This window comes from Netta rufina, assembly GCF_964035555.1.
Source record: "Netta rufina genome assembly, chromosome: 23".
Classification (NCBI taxonomy): Eukaryota; Metazoa; Chordata; class Aves; order Anseriformes; family Anatidae; genus Netta; species Netta rufina.
In genome coordinates, this window is record NC_140147.1 from 3,136,157 (window position 1) to 3,156,119 (window position 19,963).

The 19,963-nt window shown below is 48.1% G+C and overlaps 1 protein-coding gene across 6 annotated transcripts; it reads right to left on the reverse strand.

Annotated features, from left to right (window-relative positions):
- Positions 1 to 101: 101 nt before the first annotated feature.
- On the reverse strand, positions 102 to 17,690 carry INPP5B (inositol polyphosphate-5-phosphatase B). Of its 6 annotated transcripts, XM_084300519.1 has the most exons (22): positions 17,421 to 17,690; positions 17,226 to 17,305; positions 16,693 to 16,790; positions 16,276 to 16,305; positions 15,386 to 15,496; positions 10,332 to 10,425; positions 8,777 to 8,947; positions 8,203 to 8,304; positions 7,664 to 7,778; positions 6,910 to 7,026; positions 5,854 to 6,041; positions 5,338 to 5,449; positions 5,119 to 5,228; positions 4,809 to 4,944; positions 4,109 to 4,219; positions 3,266 to 3,428; positions 2,878 to 3,113; positions 2,199 to 2,312; positions 1,742 to 1,826; positions 1,231 to 1,358; positions 869 to 980; positions 102 to 541 (listed from the first exon to the last, which is right to left on the reverse strand). In XM_084300519.1, exons 1-22 carry the CDS (start codon positions 17,475 to 17,477, stop codon positions 417 to 419), a joined length of 2,595 nt encoding a protein of 864 aa, XP_084156645.1. In that variant the 5' UTR covers positions 17,478 to 17,690; the 3' UTR covers positions 102 to 416. The 6 variants fall into 6 exon arrangements, 5 of the variants coding, with proteins under 5 accessions (XP_084156645.1, XP_084156644.1, XP_084156641.1 ...); XM_084300518.1 differs by lacking the exon at positions 17,421 to 17,690 and having other exon boundaries at positions 17,226 to 17,287; XM_084300515.1 differs by lacking the exon at positions 17,421 to 17,690 and having other exon boundaries at positions 10,332 to 10,422; positions 17,226 to 17,277.
- Between the last annotated feature and the right edge of the window lie 2,273 nt (positions 17,691 to 19,963).

Consider the following 19,963-nt stretch of genomic DNA (forward strand, 5'->3'; position numbering starts at 1 on the left):
GGAATGGATCTGCTCCCTGCCTTTTACAGGTGTGACTTAAATCACCCTCAAATCAAGAATCGAAACCAGCCAACACTGAAATGGGGCAGACGAGCTGGAAAAAATGCACTGAGATGCTTTTATTTAAATAACAAGGACTTAAAAATTCTGAATTTTAATACAAGTTAAATACAATACAGTGAAAATATCAGCTTTTATAGTTTTGCTTGTCTACATACAGCTTATTTAGAAATTCAATATATTTTACAGCTTATTAACAGTGACACCTGATTCTAACTGCCTGAGCTGCATTTAATAGCAATAGATTGTATAAAATACTGTGATATTCAAAAAAAAAAGAAAAAGCTGGTATACTGTACAAAAATATTTTTTACAGTAGTTTGATATTTAAAAATCAGATTAGCTGCATCTGGAATTCACGGTAAAGTGTCCTCTCTCAAGAGGAACTGGTGGATAAATTGCTGAGCTTTCCTCTTTTCTGCTATATCAGGTGTAGGATGTCCAGGAGGAGGTCTAAGTAACAAGCCACCAAATATACTAGCTGCATTTTTGAGAAAGAAAGAGAGAGAGAGAGCACCAGTCAACAGCAGGCTATCAAAAGTAATTCCACCAACCCCACTCAGTCAAAATGAGAGAGCGCCTTGTTTCAGGATGGGGTGAGATAAAGCTGACAACACGTGCATCTCTTCTGTGTCCCTTTACAAATTTTTGTCAGGCTACTGCAAGGACAGTGTGTTTCTATGGACTGTTTGATAATTAAATGCTTCAAAACAGTAGAAGCCATGACTGCAAGCACTTTGGAGAAACGTGTTCTGTTACGCAAACTGAAACCCCCCTCTGAACAGAATGGTTATTTCGCTCTCCTTACCAAGAATATTCACATCCAAATGGTTTTTCCCTGAATTTTTCAGTAGTTCTCGTAGAAACGCCATTAGATACTCAAATACATTTTTATGGCATTCTGGCAGCTTAGAGATAATCTGGGTGAAGAAAACAAACAACATTTATACTGAAGAAATGGCAATGGCTTAGTAGCTTTATCTACTACCTGTCTGCAAACACAACAGAAACAGCTCTTAATAACCCAAGATACATCAGTCTTAGATCCACTCTATTATGAGATGATTAAGTTTCTTAGAGCAAAAGCCTGTTATTTGTCTAGCACAAACCAGTCTGCTTCCCCCTCCTTCCAGAACAACAGAAACGGTCTCCCAGCAACGCTGGCATTACCTGGCTGCTCAGCAGGTAGTTGTTGGCACACTCCAAACAGCTGTTGTAGAAGCTGTAGCAGATGACCGGCTGTGGCAGGCTTTCCAGGAAGAGCAGCAGGGCCTCTGCTACCGAGTGGTTGCTGCCAACTGATCCAAAGATGGTTAAGGAAGAGGTGAGCACAGTATGGTCTATTTTGGTAGTATTTCTGCTGAAACATTAATCATTGCTTAGGTCTCCAGGAACTCCTGTTGTCCACAGATTTGAGTCCACATAGCAAACTCTGTTTCCCTGGGCAGTCAGACACTCACGCAGTTCATCAATGATCATTCATCAGCATAGCAAAGACTCTGCAGAGGCATTAGTACTGATTGCAAGCAGCAGTGAAGATCTGCATATCTCAGCTACCATAAGGTGAGAGACAGCAATTTCAAAACCATGATGGAGCACAGAAGACTGATAAAACCTTTCTTGGCTTAGATCTTTTGTTTGGGCAAAGTGAGCCCTACCAGACATCAGTCTAAAAGGATACGGAGGGTATCATGCATTCCTTTGTCCAAACAGTCTCGGATTTGCTCAAATTCAGACCTGAGGCCTGGCTGCTGAAACAGGTCCTCCTGAAAAGACCACCATCAGTCAATCTCAAGGAAAATAAATATTTGGATCAATAAAGCACTGCCATTATTAACTGGCTGGAAAAATCTCCCTAGATTGGTGGTGATAACTACCAATCTCACCATGAGCAGTTCTAGTAAGGCTGTGGGACTGCAGTAAAGAGCAATGCAGAAGGACAGCTGCTGGTGCATGCCACACACAGAACACAGCAACTCAGGGTACTAAGATCACTTATCTCAAAGATGTCCTTTTCTTACTCTTTACCATTGGCCAAACATCCACAGTTAGCAAAGGCTGCCGTTACCATTATCTTGTCCAAAAATAAATGTAATGCAAACAAATTATTTTGCAATTCCAGCACAAGCACTGCCAACCTGCTGGGAAGCGTTGCGGTATAAGTGATCCACCATCATCCACAGCTCTTTGGGAATTTCCAGAGGCCTTTCAGCTTGAGTAGCAGCATCACTTGTTTCCAGCGGCATCAGTGTCTGAGAGAGGGGAGGAAAAAAAAGGAGCTAGCCAACTTCTTGTTCAGCTCTGCAGATTGCTTCACAGGGCTTACACCCGACAATTAATACTTGTTACAGAACTGTGCAGCTTCACTCACTAGTCTTCATACAAGACAGATCCAACAGTCACAATTGTATCAAAAGTGCAGGCAGAAAGAACAAGCTGCTCTCAAACATGCTTCATGTACATTCAGCTCTATGGAAACCGATGCCTCACATATGCACACACCTCCATTTAGTATGGGGAAAGCGAAAGGCTCCAGAGAAGAAGATCTACGTTTAGAAGTAGCACACCTTTATAAATGTGCAGGCAGAGCAGACAGTGCCTTACTGTCAGTGCTCTACATGAAATGGGTTGCTTCATCCACACTGCAAGCACTACTGCAAGGTGTGAAGATGGCACACTGGGGAGCACAAGCGGTATCAGCATTCTCAGACTATGGACCAGGGAAGTGAAAGAAGGCTCTGTAGTAACAGACAGGACTTAACCACCTAGTTTTAATGGTTCTTGTGGGCTCAGAAAGGAAGCTTATCTTTAACTCACAAGGTTCTGAATGGATTCTGCTGACATGTCCTGGATTGGTTCCCGCATGTAACACAGTGTATGAATGGGAGACCCAAAGCAACTGGGCAAGTAGTTTCCTGTTACAGACAGAAAATAATCCTTCCCCCTGTCAAGATGCAAGACCAAGATATCTTCAAGTTTTTCTTCTCCAGAGTTTAAGCGCGTAGCTGTTGATTTATTAACAAATAGCTCCAACTCAATCGTGATCTCAGAATCTGCCAAAATATAAGTAAGCCATATTGATTAAAAAACAGTATTGAACCCATAAGCCTGTAAAAAACATAACATTGTCAAAACAGCAGAGAAAACTAAGCCAGAAGATGACAATGTTAGCTCATTAACATGAAATGAACAATGAGGAGCTCACCTGGCAGCAGAAAGCCCTTACTAGGATTAGCTATCAGCCACTCCTTGCAATAGGTTTCCTCATCTGGTTTGCTGATAAATTCAAACTGGCAAGGCACTTGTCCATTGCGGATTGTAAACTTCTCTATCTGTAGCTGCATGTATTTAACATCCTCAAAATGGAACTAGAAACAAATGTCAATCAACATCATCAGCCAATCCCCCCTTGCCAAGCACCACCAGCAATTCCTCATATTCCTGTCCCATAGTTTAATCATTAAGCAGCAAGATATCCAGATTAACCCTCTTGCTCCCACATCCCACCTCTTCCAGGATTAAATAGGATTACACTTGTTTACAATGTATGCTCAAGTCATTTGCATTAGTGTGCACTTTAAAGCAAATGCTCCCCTCAAATAACCTCAATGAAACCTGAGAACAAGATAGCTGTAGCCTCAAATGTCTCAGCTGCTTGTCTGTTTTAGTTCCCAACACACAAAGCAAATGCTGGTTTTGTGACCTTCTCCAAATCCCTCAGTATTTTACATTTTATGTTGCTAAAAACAAGCAACAGCAAGGGGTACAAACTGCCCTTTTACTCTCTCACTCTCCACCTCAGAGAGTAACAGAACTGTGCATTTCAGCCTGGTACCATAAATGAAATTTGCCTGCACCTAAAGCAGAAACAAATATTTCAAGGATTTGTAAACAGAAGACAGATGAAAGTCAATATACTGTTTCTTTGGAACCAGACCCCACACTCTAGTATCCATCTAACACGCTTCTACCACTCAAATACACTTCTGGTGTAGCAATAGGAATGCTCAATGTGTCCAGCAAGTCAGGGCAGATGAACATACCCTACCTCTCTCTGGGAGAGGGTCACCGAGGGAATGTTGGCATTCTCCATCTTATCCAGGGAGCGCACTATTTCCTCAAAGACTTTTCGATACAGCTCGTCATTCACAACCTTCACCTGAAAAGGACACACACAGCACCAATTGGTATTTACTGTGCCTCTACAGGACAGCCTGAAACATATAAAGTGGCTCAGTTTTAATAGTATGCTAGCATATACAACACATTTGATGAAGAGGCACTTGGAGCACTAATATTCTTATTCTTCCTCAGGACCCAATAATAAAGGACCTTGCTACCTTGCTATAACTAGCAAGAGAGGCAAGAAAGTCACCCAGTCATTTTGAGAGTGCTTTTTGTTCTTTTTTTTTTTTTAAACCACACTCCTGGGCTGTCAATGATATAGCATGGCTGCACTGCAAGTTGCTGTGAAAACAATTAAGAAAAATAAGAAAAATAACACTTCTGAAAAAATGCTTACAGATGCTCATAAATTGTTCTGCTGAAGTGAAGTATTACTTAACACAACCCTAGCTTACTATGAACAATGATTCCACTTCAATATATTACCTAACCCACTTTACAAGCCATTGTTCTGTGTAGATGCCATAAAAGCGGGGATAATCCAGCATGAGAGCCTCTCCCCTCCTCCCCCACACACAGGACGAGGTCAGCAGAGTTGTTTCCTTAGGTACAGACATACTTACCCCAATATCAAACACAGAGCTAACTGGCTTGTGATCACTGATCTTCAAAGCCATATGGCTGCGATAGCTCAGCTGAGCAATGTTCTGCCCTTTCCAGAGTATCCGATCGCACCATGCTGGAACACGACACTTCTCACTAGGACAGAGGTAAAAATTACAGTTTCCAGGCACAGTTCAGATGGAGTAACACTCTCAGGGACTCGGTGTTTTCCTGACAAGGCCAATTTCTGCATTTTTTTTTCCACTTTATTGTTACCACCTTCAGTGATAACATCAGCCAATGTCATCAAGTATGAAGCAATCACTGTACCTTGTGTCCCAGTCATCGCAGCCAGCATCATATTTGTATGTTGGTTGGAAAGAAATCTCTCCCTCTGTAAAGCCTTCAAAGACTGCTTTTGCATTCATTTGCCTCTTTAGCTACAAAAGAAAAAGAAAAATAAGCTCAAGCACAATTCCCATATGAGCTAAATGGGAGCACTGAGAAGGCTAAGGAGCACCTGCAGGTAGGTGAGGGAGGCATCAGTACCTGGTCATATCGGCAAAGCTCTGAAAATGCTTTCTCTTCTACAAGCTGCTTCACTTTTGCCACATCCAGTTCCTCCAGCCGATAGTTGAGGTCACCCAACCATAAGATCACACTGAAAGAGAATGTAGACCAAAGCTACTCTTCCTACCTTGGCTGATTTTAATTCCCATTCTGCATGTTTGTCAAAATCTCTTACTAACTGGTGCTTTTACTATTCCTCAATGACTAACTCCTACAACCCATTGAAAAGATTCATGCATATTGCCCCATTCCCACTTGAAGCATGAAAATAAAACAAGGCCTGGAAAACTGTAAAAAAGCAAGTGATTGCCAGAACCCTACAGATTGCCAGAACTGTCAAAAACAGGGTTATAGTAAATCTTTTCTGGCCCTTCCAGGCTAATAATCGGATTGCTAGACACCCTTCTCACATCCCTGTGAGAGAACCTTATACCCCACCATGTTCCTAATGCTCTGCCTTGAGCAGTGAATCAGGTAATCAAAGGGGAAGCATACTCATGTTTGTTAATAGTGAGAGGTGGCAAATTTGGATCCGATTGGCAGAATTGCATCCGAGAGCAGATGTCTTTGAAGTCCTGGTTCCTCCGCTCATATTCCTCGGTGTGAGCTGCAAGGTGAGAATTCACAATGCACACACTAGTGTTATGGAATTTAAACCTTATGGCAACACCACCTTTGTTACCCTGAAAGATAAAGACAAAGACGCTGGTCAGAAGCTTTTCTTCTGCACACAACAGATGAATCCAGAAATGAGTTAACAGCAGTGGACAAGCCAGAAGACATTGAGGCAGACCATTTAATTCCAGAAGAGGGAAAAGACTGAAAACCTAATTGGTGATAATTGCATCATGAATTTAAGCCAGGAACTCATGTGAAGATTTCACACAGCAAGGGAACATGGCAAGCAAATTTATAGAACACAGTTTGTAATTCAGAATTTAGTTAATACAAAAGGAAAATTCAAATCAACAAGGGAGCTGGTCAATTGCTTCAGCAAGTCCTGAAACCAGTTTAGCAACAAACAAGACCTTTCAACACAGACAATAAAAAAAACGTAAGTGGAGGAGGAAGCACATGGCTTAGCTGGCCAAAAACACCTCTGCCAAGTTATAGCTGCAGTGTTCATGAAACTACATCCAAAGGGCACAGACTTCATTCCTGTGATGCAGAAGGGCAAGAGGCCAGTAAGTCCTCCTCCACAAAACTATAATCTGGATGGACATGTTCCTTCTACTCATGTTTCCTCACATTAATTGCTTTGAGCAAAATCACAGCCAGCATCAAGCTACATGAGAGTGGGGCCCCAAGCAGCCCAGCACACGTAATCAGGAAAAAGCCCCCAAGGAAGCTCCTCCCACAAAGTCTAGGAGCTTTTGATAACACACGGTGATTCCCTCTAGCAACAGCCTGAGCTGTCACAAAGACGGGACTCTACGTGTCTAAAAGCAGCTGCCTCCTTTAGCTAGAGGAATAACCACTACATCTAAGGAGTGGAGCTCCCCAGGGCTCCCTGAAGTCTCACCCCTTCTCACACACAGTCGTCATTCTTACCATCCTCCCCATGATGCCAGTTCCCACAGTCTCAACTTCCACCTCGGAGATGTTCAAAGCAAGGTCTGCTTTCACATACAACAGAAGCATTATTCCCACAAGCCGCACAAGTTTCACCTGAAAAATAGATCCTGTTGCATTAAATACTGGAATGGGAGAAGGCACCTTGTCCCCCAGCCCAGAACAAGGGCCAGCAAAACACAGATGAAGAAGGAGGCTCATCCAACAGCCCACCTCGCCACACAGTACACAGGCACTCCATCAGCACAGCACAAGAGGGAGCCAGGGACCAACACCACAGTCAAGGAAGTCGAAGCCCAAAGCAAAGGCCAAAGCACTGGCAGCCCATAGAAGGAGCTTCCCTTAAACAAGCGACAGGAGACAAAGCAGACCCACGGAGCAGGAGGCAAAACACAGGCAGTGTTCCTACCAAGATACCTTCACGCCTCGTTCCACCATGCATTATGGAGACAGACATGGCAGATGCTAAGACGCTTCCTACTCACTTCCCCCAAGACAGCAGGAGCTTCATTTATGCATGGCGCCTAGCTGCTCCCTCCTGTCCTGCCCTCTGCCTTGGCACCCTGCACAGTAACACTACCTACTTCTCCTTCAGAGCACTTCTGACTGAGCAAAAGCTGCAGACAATGAACCTCTGGAAGACACAGCAATTGAAAACAGGAAAAAGCAAAGTGAAAAGAGGCCCGAGTGGAAAATGATTCCACATTCAAACCTCCCCAAAAGCCCCATTTACCTTTGCATATTTGGCATCTGGGTGAAGACTATCAGTTACAGCTTTAAACCATTCTTCTTCCTTCGGTGTGTCATTGAAAAAGAAGGCTTCTTTACTCAGATCAAGCTCCTGGAAACTGCATTAGAAGAAGAAATCCATGTATGCACGCATTTTATTTATTTATTTATTTATTTTTTTATAACTCCAGCCCTTCCCTCCAGGAAAGAACTAAAACAATTTATACTCGCACTAAATTTGTAACTTAAAGCTCAAATTCAGTTATGCTGATTTCAGAGGCAAGTTAAACGTAAAGCTATTTGTTAGAATTAAATGGAACCATATTAAAGATTTTGTAAAACTGCGGTGCCAGAAAGCCCAAACACTACCAGAATAACAGCCCTTTCAGGCTACGCAAACACACACTCTAGAGCTGTGCAACAGAGTAAGGCAACGCAAACATTCCTCAGCCGTGATGTCTTGGCTGAACACCTCATGCTACAGATCACAAGCAAGCAGCCAGTGTCAAGGGTTGGAAGGAAGAGCCAGAAGGAGACACTCACCCCACACAGTAAATGTCTGGAGGCTCCGTGTCACATCTCAGCCAGGGCTGGAGGCTTTCCTTGGGTGACTGACCATTCACATTGTAAGTCCCGACAAAAAATCTGCAAAGAATTCACTTTTGTTAAATCCCAGAGCTGCAAATACCACTAGTATTAGCCCATGTACTTAATAATAATTATGTAGGAGTAACTTGTATCCAGGAGGGATTAGGACAATGTGACAAAGTCTATATTCCTACAGCAATTTCATTACAGTAGCATCTTTATAGCCTGTTTTACAGAAGGATGCACATTTTTGCATAGAGTGTAAAAAGACAAGAATAGAGCTGTGCAGTAGCAGTTTGAAATGATAAATTCATCAAACAATCTGCAAAAATGGATTTTAATCACAGTAAAGTTTTTGTCCTAATTATATATTTCACCCAAGCTCTCATGAAATTAGTAGAACTGCAAGGCTAACAGTAAACAGAAGGAGTGAGAGAGAAAGCTAGGGGTGCACAGAATTGATGCACTTCCAGCCATAGGAAACTTACTCCCACCCCCAAAACAAGCTCTTCTCAGGAATGATCATCACCTGAAGTTCTGGATGTACGTGTAGGAATCCTCCCTTTGTACAAGCTGAGATTTAACGATAGTATCTCTTAGTCCAAACTGTGGTTCTGATAAGATTGAAGCCATGTTTGAAACCATTACGCCGGAGGACCGCACCATTTCAGCTTTCACATCAGATTTGACTTTGCTTTGTCTGGAAGGGAAAACAAAACTGCTAGAAGAAGCCCAGGATAAAAACACACCCTGAACAGCTTATTTCTGCTGCTGAGGACGTGGTTCTCATTTACCTGTCTGTTTCACTGTGCAGAATAAGCAAACAAGACTGGAATGAGCATTTCTTAGAACAGCTCAGACCTTCTCTAGATAAAACCAGTTTAACTAACCGAAATGACAACCTGTTCTCCCTAAGCTGGTGCAGCCTGTTGAGTCAGGGCAGACCTGTTGATTCAGGGCAGACCTTGTTCACCTGTACACCAAGCCGTCCACATTTCCTGCTTACTGGAACAGGGAGATGTGGATGTCGTCTCCCTCTGCTCAACCCTTCTGACCTCAGCAGAAGAATGAAAAACTGTTTGTTTTCATGGTGGAAAAGTCCCAGCTCTATCTAGAAAGGAGGCAGCAAAGAGTAGATGGGGACAGAGGTGGTTTTATTTAGTATCTTGTTGCTCTGTGATTTACTGCAGGCTCCTTTTGCAACAGTAGTAATGCCACAGCTTGGGAGTTCCCACAAGCAAGTGCATGATATAAATTTAAGGTCAACAACCTACACATGAGTGCCAAGGACGGCACAGAGACAGACTTTGAAGGATATGCAGCAGGGTCCACAAAGTCCTGGGAACTGGAAAATGAAACTCTAACATTTTAAAAGTGTATCTATGAGACATGGTGGCCCTAAGCCAAAGCTCTCTGAATTCAAAACAAACAACGCTAGCAGGTCCTGTCTCACCAAACAGCAAAATATGCCCAAATAGGGGGACTAGCAGGACTGGCTCTGAGAGGCAGTGCTGAAATTCCCACTCAAGTTTTGACAGCATGCTTATGCTGAGCTTTTTTTTTTTTTTTTTCCTTTTAACTAGAATCTGTGATTCTCTTCCCCAAAAAGTTGCCAGCTACTGCTCCAGATCCTGCTACCCCTGATGACCGCAGCTGGCAGGGTTGCCAGCACGTGGAAGCAGATAAGGCAGCAGGCAGATTCCTCAAGCACTGGTGTCTGCAAAGACCTGCCACGCTGGGACCAGAAAGACCAACTTCCCCATGCGGTTTCCAGCTGAAAACCAGGAAACCCAGACAGAAAGCCCTCTGCAATTTGTCTTCCCCTCGACATGAAAATATCAACAGCTTGCCCACTGCAGCTCATTCCGTCTGTACACAATCATACAGAAGCACGCAGAAGTTTGGTGCTATATATATTTACTGTCAACAAAGAGCCTCTGCAGAGGGAAAGCACAGCTAGACAGGCAAAGAAACATTGCCACCACTTTTACACCTCGCTACACCCTGCCCAGAGAGATGATGCACACAAGCATTGCTTCAACTGCTTCAAGAGAAATACACGAGAAGTGAGAGAGAAACCATACCTGGGAGCGCCTTTATCAGTGCTGTCATGGCTCCAGTTCTGATTAACTGCAACTTTTTTTCCATTCTGCTTGATGCCTTCAGAGCCAACCACTTCTGGAAAAAAAAAAAAAAAATCAAGTTTCACATGAAACTAAGTGTTCTTTAACTTATCAACACACTCAGGCAAACAGAAGGGAAAACCAATGGGCACAACACAGTTTAGACTCGTACGGAGAAACAAAGTGTCCCACAGACTCTCTTTTTGTTATCTGATCGACTCATCTTATTTTGACAGAACTGTTTGGTGGTGATGCAGCTTCCCCAGCAGAGGAAGGACTTACACCAGCATGCCACACAGCCACGGAGAGCAGCAGAGCTGCCGGCGCTCTTTCTGAGCTAACCCAAACCAGAACTGGCACCATAAAATCCAGGGCTTTATCCTGGAAATCCAGAAAAACTAAGCTAATAATTAGCTTTTCCTTTCTGAAACAAGATGGGAAGTGCAAGGAAAGGAAGAAAAACGACTAATCACACTACCGTTTAAAGGGTTTAGGTCTCTCTGCAGAAACATAGCAAAGCACAGGAGCCCTCCCCTGCGAAGAAGTACAGCAGTCACCATACAAACGTGCCACAACTCAGCAGAAATAAGTGCTGCCATGTAAATTGCACGTTCCTAACGAAGTAACAGGGCAGCTAGTATGCAAATGCAGCTAAATACAGGTGCAATGCTAAATGCGTTATACCATGTTAGCAAAATTTGACCAGTCTCAGCATTTGTTTCAGCTCTGACGTTCTGCTGCTAAGTGGCAAAATAACGGTTAAAGCAGAGAATTTTGCATGGGGTTTTCCGTGCTTAAGGTGCAAAACCAACAATACCAAGGCAACAATACTTCTCACACCAGTCTAATAATGATACACAAAATGCTCTTAAGCTTGTAAGGTTTCTGTTCATTCGGCTGAGCTTCTCCTTCTGTGAGCACTACCCAGAAAAATTAAGGTTTTATCACTGTCATAGTACACCCTCTAGGACAAGAGCACAAACCAGAAACAGAACTTAAAGTACTTTACACAAGCACTCAGAATATAAACAAGCTGACAAGAAGTGGCCATATTCTCAGCTTGGAAAGCCTCTTCTGCCCAAAGAGCCCTCCCAGAATAAAGACTCTGTAAGAGGATTAATCGGAGGCTGTTTCCAGAAGAGCACATGATTCAAGCCTCATTACAGATCACACAAGCAAAGTCCTGTGGCAACAAGCAGGAGCAGCCTTTGCTAAAACAAACTCTGAAATTAGCAACGTGCATCTCTGCTAGCAGAAACGCGTTTGACTTCGCATGCAGCATCACCAAGTTTCAGTACTCCCTCAGAGCTCATCCAACCACAAGCATCTCCCAGACACATATTTTAATGCTCTTAAACAAAACCTTAAATTAATTGAAATAAACTTGAATTTAAGTTAACATTTAAACAAACAAGATATGCCTGCACCTCAAAGAAAGCTGAACGTTTCTCTCTATCTGCAGTTCAGTGCTGCACCACGAAGCACAGTCTCAGTGAGTTGGGACAGAGCCACAAATTTTCTCCATAGGCATTAAGTGCTTAATCAGAGCAGCTCGAGCCTCTGCAAGTTTTCCTGATAAAGACCGTGCGAGGGATCTTGACAGTGACAAGAACCAACTTGAACTTTCACCGTAAAGAGCAAAGCAACGAGACAAGTGTTGCTTTGGTAGCAGGAAGGGAGCAGAGGTTCATCTTTATTACCCGCAGACGCCAGCAGCACTGGGCAGCAGGCAGGAGCTGGTGGTGCCGCTGATGGCAGGGTTTCTGTGCCTGCCCAGTGCTGCTGGCACAGCTGCTGTGCAGGGCGAGATGGCAAGCCAAAGATCACAGCCATACACTGCACCTTGGCATTTTAACATCATCAGCAAAAATATTCATTTACGTAGGATTCCCTTTAGAAAGAGATTAGCCCTGGGAACAGGCTGCTTCCTTCAGATAAATTTACATCTAGACAGAGGTCACCACTCAAGCCAGAGGAGGTCTATATGTTAGCAATCTAATGTGGAATATTTTAGCAAGATAATGACCTTATGTAATAACTGAGCTGGGCACAGAAATAAAGGGCAATGTGCAGAGATAAGAAAGCAGCAGAATCAGGATTTGCAGCTAGAAGGGACTTACAAAACAAAGCCTTTCTTATTAAGCGTGTGCAGCGACGTTATAATACTGTTCTACAGCAGTTTGAGGTCCCCTCTTCTGGATAAAGCAGGATCCAGGCTTAGTGCTGGAAGGGGGGAATTAAATTAGCCTTGCCACCAGTTGTGTCAGTCTGAGCCAGCCCACGCTGCGTAACGAAGTGCACACAGCAGTCCAAGCAGGACGGCGCTATGCCTGGCTGGAGGGAAGTCACTTCGTGCTTTTTGCTGTTCCAAATGAAGCAAAACTGCAGTTGTGACTGTGACCGTGCACACAGATGGGATTTTAGATAAGGGTATTAACTGAAATTAGGAACATAAACTATGGACATTTAAATTCCATTATAGGTTCTCTCATTCATTAACCAGCCTTAATCCACAGAAGGTACAACAAACCAATATTACCACTAGCAAATGGCCGCATTCACACAGTATTTAAATGTGATTTGATTTGCCTATGAAAGTTGCTCGCTCGGTGCTCATGCTCATTTAATGACAGAGCAAGAGCCAGTAATGGAAAACAGCAGACAAAACCTCATTTTATAACAATTTATATTCCAAAAGACCCAAAGTGATGGCAGAGAGCGCTTTCTTCCTTTAACATGAGGGGAAAAAAAACACTAAACTCCTCCAACTCAAGAAAAACACAGTCAGGCCTTGAAAAGGCAACTTTGTCAAAGCTCAAAGGCATGACTTGATAGGAGAACTACTTTCCAACAAGCTCACAATTCAAAGAGTGTCACTGTGCTCCAGATACAACAAAAACAAACCAACAAAGGAACCGGCTTGTGTTTCACTCAGCATGCTTTTAGGGACGTGGTTTAGTGGGTGATATTGGTGGTAGGGGGACGGTTGGACCAGATGATCTTGGAGGGTTTTTCCAACCTTAATGATTCTAGCATCATATGCCCAGGTCTCCCCCAGTCAGTTCTGCACAACAAGCTAAAATGCCATGTCTGAACAGATGTTCCCAGATCCCTACCTTGGCTCAATCCAATTTGTGCAGTTGCCTGAGGTCTGAGTTACAAAATCCATCCCTTCTCTTTCTCTCTTTTTTTTTTTTTTAAACACACAACTGACAGTGAAATAAAAAGAAGGAACATTGGCGGCACCAAACTGTGACCACGTGAACACGAGGAGCCCAGGCGAGCTGAAAGCGGGTAAAGCAGAAACGGTTCAATCCCAATTCTGCGTCCCACACCGACTTCCAGGAATTGTCCCAGCTCCGCGCTGCCTTCTAGGAATTGCCCTTTCTCACAAACTCACTTTACAAAGGGAAAAAGCAGCAGCAGCAGCAACTGGGGCCATGTGCGATAGCATCGAGCAGGCAAGAGGAAGAGGCCGATGCCACAGTGCTGAGAGCGAGGGCGAAGGCAGCAGCGCTGCGGGGCTGCTGTGAGGTGCAGCCAGGGCACACGAAGGCTGGCGATGAAGAAAGCCGAGCCTCCAAAACCTGTCAGGCCCTGCAAGCGCTGCCTAGGCTGGCACAGGGCAGTGGTGCCTGGATGGGGCAATCCCATAGCGGGCAAAGCTCTTCAGGCAATGCCCCCTCGACGCGCTTCTCTTCGCTGCCTGCGGTTCTCTGCCCACAGAGGAAGCCCCAGAAGCAAAAGGGCTCTGCAGGACCCCTCCAGCTGCCTCCACACACCCTAAATTCACTGCCCCGACCCCCGGAGCCCCCCTGGCTCCTCAGGGAGCTGCCGAGCCCCGTGTCCGCGAGCCGAGCCCTCTCCCTTCCCCTCCCAACGCGCTCCCCGAGCCCCACAAGCCGCCAGCACCCCCCACACCCAACCGGGTCCCCCCCCAGGAGCCACCTCCACCGGCCGGCCCGGGCACAGCGGCTGTGCTACCACCGGGAGGCACCGGGCCGAGCCGTGCCAGGCGGGTCCCTCGCCTCCAGCCCCGTTCCCGGCCCCCCTCCGGCAGCACCGGGTCCCCAGCGGGTCCCCGCAGCTCCCCCCCGGGCTCACCTCGGCGGGGCCGCCCGCCCGCCGACATCGCGGCCGCTCCGCCGCTGCCGGCCCCGCTCCGCCCCGGCCCGGCTCCGCCCGCCATGGGGCGGCTCTCGGGGGCTGCCCGCCCCGAGCGGGGCCGGGACGGGGACGGGGATGAGGCCTGGGCCGCGGAGAGGTGGCCGGTGATGGCTCTAGGAGCACCGAGAGCCTGCCCCGGAGACACGGAGATGCCTCGGAGCCGTCCCTGAGCTGCCCCAGGGTCACGGAGCCATCCTGGAGGTGCTCCGGAGTCGCTCCGGAGCTGCCCTGGAGCTGCCTCAGGGCCACGGAGATGACCCGGAGACAGTCACGGAGCTGCCCCAAGACCCCGGAGCCACCCTGGAGGTGCTCTGGAGCTGCCTCAGGGCCCTGGAGCTGTCCCAGAGTTGCTCTGGAGTCGCCCCAGGGCCCTGGAGCTGCCCCGGAGCCATCCCGGGAGATGCCCCTGAACCCTGGAGTGCTCCCCAGGCGCTGCCTTCCTGGCCAGAGCAAAAGGTGATGGCCCTGGGCACAGAGATTTGCGTGCTTGCGTCCTTCTTGGAGCAGTGCACACCTTCAGCACGTGTGATAAAGGGCACAGAGGAAGATGCTGGTGGAAAAAGCAAGAAGGGGGTGAGCAGATGCAGAGCGTCTGAGGAGACAGCTTGTGGTCGCTCAGGGCATGCAAAATAAATTTCCATGTGGCCTTCTAAGTGCACGGGTTGCTCACAGCTCAAAGTGCTGCTCAGCTCTCTGATGCTGCACAGTTGTTACCCTTGTGAAGCATCACAGCTCAGCCCCAGTTTCAGCAGCAGAGGCTGGCGCTGCTCTTCCTCACGAGCCTACAAACACAAGCCACAGCCAGGCTCCCTGCGCCTCTAACCCCAAGCACACGGCAGAGCTCGTACCTGGGCTGCACCTGCTGAGCTCCTGCAGGAACGTGCGCGTGTGGGAGCCAAAGGGCAACCGCACCGTGAGCCGATCGTCTTCTGAACTGATCTGGACCGTCACATCGGAGCCTGTCAATAACAGGAGGAGAAGAGCTCATGGTTGGTGCTGCCAAGCACTCAGAAACACCCAGTGTTTTCTGCACACTGCAGCAGCTGGTGCACACATGCAGACTCTATCAGCAAGTCTCCCTGGGTCTTAGCATTTATTTTTCACGTTTTACATGCGAATGGCAATTAAAAATATAAAAATCACTGTTTGTAATACTTTTTGTTCTGCTCATTCAGCGATGGCAAATGCATTTGGTGGCCACTGCAGTAGGTGCTAAGCAGCACCATGTCCATTGATGCCAGCCCAAACTGCTGCTGATGCCGGGCATTAACCATCACTGCTCTGGTACCGTCCCACCCAAATACCTCCAAGATGTTTTGTAGATGTTGTCTTAGCAGGAAGACATGTAACAGTCTCTGCATGCTCCACTAACACGTGGTTTTGCCGGTCACCCCTTGTTACATCTTGTGTATTTTGATAACAGACACAAATAGCTGTGCCTGAAAGAAACCCTGAGAGGGCCAATAACTGATCTTTCAGCAGCTGTTTAAAAATATTTAGAGAAACGGTTACCCTGGTTGAACAGGGGTGACAGTGCTCTGTCAGCATGAGCAGAATAATGGCAAACAGCTCACCCAGTAAGACAAGATCCCCTTGTTCCACCGCATACACCTACAGAGGAGTAACCCCTGCCTACAGCCCAGAGCACAAAAGCAAGTCCTTCTGCCCCGCTGCATGCAGCTGGTGCAGGGCCCAGGGATTTCTACAGCACTGACACTAAAACAGCAACAAAACTCACCGATGACATGAAGGTCGCTGTCAGGTATCACTGCAAAAGCAAAAGAAAGTTCAGTTACAAGCAAAGCAATAGGAGTGCTGACTACAAAAATACTTTGAGGCTGGGGAGCTCAGCAAGGTCCTCAGGCCCCGAGTGTTCTCTGCAAGCACAGGGATGGGCAGAATCTGCCAGGGCAGGAGGCCGTGAGTGATGCTTGGTAGGACACAGGGCATTCTGGATTGCAAAACGATTAATCTGGCGGGGCCCTTCCAGCTGTGTCATGTTCATAAACTTCACCAGGGATTATAAATTGAAGAGCAAATGGGAAGGGCTGAGTAGATCTCAACTTTCAGCCAGCAGAGCAACAAGATATGGACTCCATATCCCTTCACCCCCTTCATTGGAGGTGGTCACTATGCCCCCAGAGTGCATCCATACCTTCTTCCACTGCAAACCCTTCTCTGATGGGGATGACTTTCTCCAGCCAGACATCCTCAGCGGTTATGGCCATCCGCCGGTGTGTGTATACGTAGATCCTGCAAGCATGGAGCAGACACAGAGGTAATGCCTCCCCTCTGGCATCTCTGCAGGTGTGGGCAGACCCCATCCCATCCAGCAGCAGCTGCCAGCGTAGCCTCATGCAAATCCCCAAACAACCTCTCCACAACACACCCACCATCCCTCTTGTCATTTAAATAAGGATGTGTTTGTGTTACTGGCAACACACACCAAACCCACACCTGTAGGGCCCAGGCTCGCCTCGTTACCCATCCGTACAGCACAGCAGGAGAAATGCCAAAGCACAACTCTTTCCGAGCTGTGCTCTACCAGACCTCACCCTGGTAGAAAGTGCTTGGGGATAGGAAGGGATTTCAGGCACTTCCCAAAGCCTACAAAAGACCTGTCAGGCTCTGCTGCAGCCTCTTCGCCTGCCAGCAGCATCCCCCTGCCCTCCCCGCTCCGGCACCTACGCGTGCTCTCCGCAGCTCTCCACCAGGCCCAGCAGCCGGCTCTCCACGCTCTCCCCACCAGCCAGGGTTCCCTGCACGGCCTTCATTTGGGGTCAAGGAACAGCAAACAGCGATGGGATCCCGGCGGGGCCTCCTCCTTTCCGGGTGGGCCCGGAAAAGGGAGGAAAGCCAGCAACACCGTGGTGCAAAGGATATGATTCGACACGTCGCTCCGTTGGCCAGGGTCTCCTGGATGGCCACCGACTGGTCCATGCTCTGTGCCCGCGAGGCGAGAGCCGGCGGTCCCAAAGCAGGTCCCGAAGCAGCCGGAGAGCAGCAGCAGCAGCAGCCCTGGGGTGATGCCAAGCTCCGCGATGCAGCTCAGGGAGGCCAGACCAGGACTGGGACCAGGACCAGGACCGGGATTGGGACCAGGACCGGGGATGCGGCCACGCTCGGTCCCACAGAGGCTCCTTGGGACCCCTCGCTTCTTGTCCAGCTCCCAGCTGGGCTCTTGGGGCCGGAGGTGGCCGAGGCCCGCCCCGCTCCCGGCCTGCCCCAGGCGTTCCGTTAACCCTTAGCTCCGGGAAGGGCCCGAGCCCAGCTGCGTGCTCCCGTCTCGGGCGCCGCTGTCACCGGAGGGGCAGCCACGGGGGTCCCCGGGTGCCGGGGGGCTTCGTGACACTGTCCAGAGTGCTCCCACCCAAAGCAGAGCACGGCCAGCCAGGTCCCAAAGCCCCAGGAAACACGGCGAGCCTCATTTTCCGGCCCCGCTGCAAACGATTTTTACAGCTGGCCGCACACAGTGCGCTGATATTAGAGGGTGAAAAGCCAGGGGAGGGAGCGGGAGCAATGAAAAACAGCCAACAAAAGAGGGCGAGGAACTTCCCTCAGCGTCCTGAAGGGAACGGGAGAAAAGGAGAGGAGGAAGCTTTGGGGTCGCTAGTGGGATGGAGAGGCTGATTTCCTCGTGGAAGGGGAGGGGCTCTTTTTTCAGCAGCACCTTAAATTATTTTTCCTTAAATTTCAAGCCCCAGCCGGCATGAGCCAACTTCTGAGCTCCTGCTTTAATTATGCAAATTAATTACTGCAGAGTGTGTAAGCAGGTGCTAGGAAATGTCACCAGACAGAGTCATTTGCATACTAAACAGAGGAGAGTTTGGTCTACATCTGCTCTTCCCCCAGCTGTAGAAGTGACAGCTGAACTCTAGCAGCTATGAAAAAAAGCAGCAGTGTTTGCTAAAGCCACCGCTCTGCCGCCTGCCTCTCCCCTCCCTCCCCTGCACTCCTGCAGCAGTACAGAATGGACGGGAGCCTGCAAAGAGGAAACGAAAGGCAAACAGCCCAAAATATGTGCTGCGAACTCCAAGCACCATGCCCTTTCTCGTAAGGATGGAGGCGTGTTGTTTCTGAAGCAGAAAAAAAGCTTTGAGCTCCATCCTGTTTTCACTTTCTAGCGATACACTGCCCGTGTGGCCTGAAACACTTGAAAAATAATAAAAAAAAAAAGAAACAACACACACACACCAGCCCCTGTGCTGCGGTTTGGAGGCAGCAGAACTGCAGGCGGATGGAGGCAGCCCTGCAACGTGGAAGGGGCCGGCTATCGCTTCAGGCAGCCTCTTCTCGTCCAGTCCCACATCCGCTGCGTGCAGCTCTGCTTAAGGGCTTCTGAAGCGAAGCCTTCCTGCTGCTGGAAGCACGAAGGGCCCAGCTCCGCGGGCTGGGGTCCCCCCCATCCCCCAGGCACTCAGAACCCCCCCAGTTACCGACCCAGAGGACAGACATTTCTTTATTTTTATTTTTGCTTTTTTTCCCCCTTAAAAGAGAGCAGTGAGAGAGGACAGCAGACTGTGCGCTTGCAGGAGTGGCAGCACCTTGCCACCACAGAGCCACCCACCCGCTGCCTGTGATGCAAGAAGATCACAGCACGGGCTCCTGCTCCCGTCTCTGCTCTATCTTTATGCATAGAGAATCATAGATATGAAACAGGGCCATCTAAAACCACAAGCCACTTTTAGCTCAGTCCCATTTTCCTGCCATGAAGTGGAGATGAAACAGTTAAGAGTTGTGCCTAAACAGACAGGGGGCTTTAGGTACAAACTAAATGCTAAGGGGGTGTCCAGAAAGGCAATTATTAACTAGAGCAGCCCCCGTGTCTTCACTCAAAGCAGAGGTTTCTGCTTTTTAAGGCAGCGTAGCCCCCTCTTGCTCCTACACCCGAGGTCCCTCCATCCAGCCTCCGTAGTCCCAGCAGGGCAGGGGAACGTCTTCAAGCTCTGGCCCCCTTGTTCCTGGCACAGGGACGCAGCTGAGGGTGGTGGACGGTGACTGTGGCTGAAGCCAAAGAGGGGGCCCCCGCCTGCTGCTTACAGCCGGAGGGGAGCAGAGACCCCACGGTTCAGGAGAAGGGCGGCCCCGCATGCCAGGAGCTGCAGGAGGGGGGCCAGAGGCAGCTGCCCAGCAGCGTTGAGGTGAATTTTGCCATCCAGTTTCAGGCAGCTGCCTTTCGGCGTGGCGGGGCAGCACTCCTGGTAGCAGGCAGCCTTCACGCCTTTAGCGCAGATGGGCTTGGCAGCCTTGCAGGCCTTGCTGCATCCTGCCACAAAATCCAGGCCCGTCTTCTTCATCTGGAAGGAGAAGAGATGTTGGTGGTCGTGCCTGCCCTCCAGCATTCACATGGTGGGGACGCACACAGGCTCCTGGGCACAGCCCAGGAAGGCCCGCAAGGCCGTACCTGACAGAAATCATACCCAACA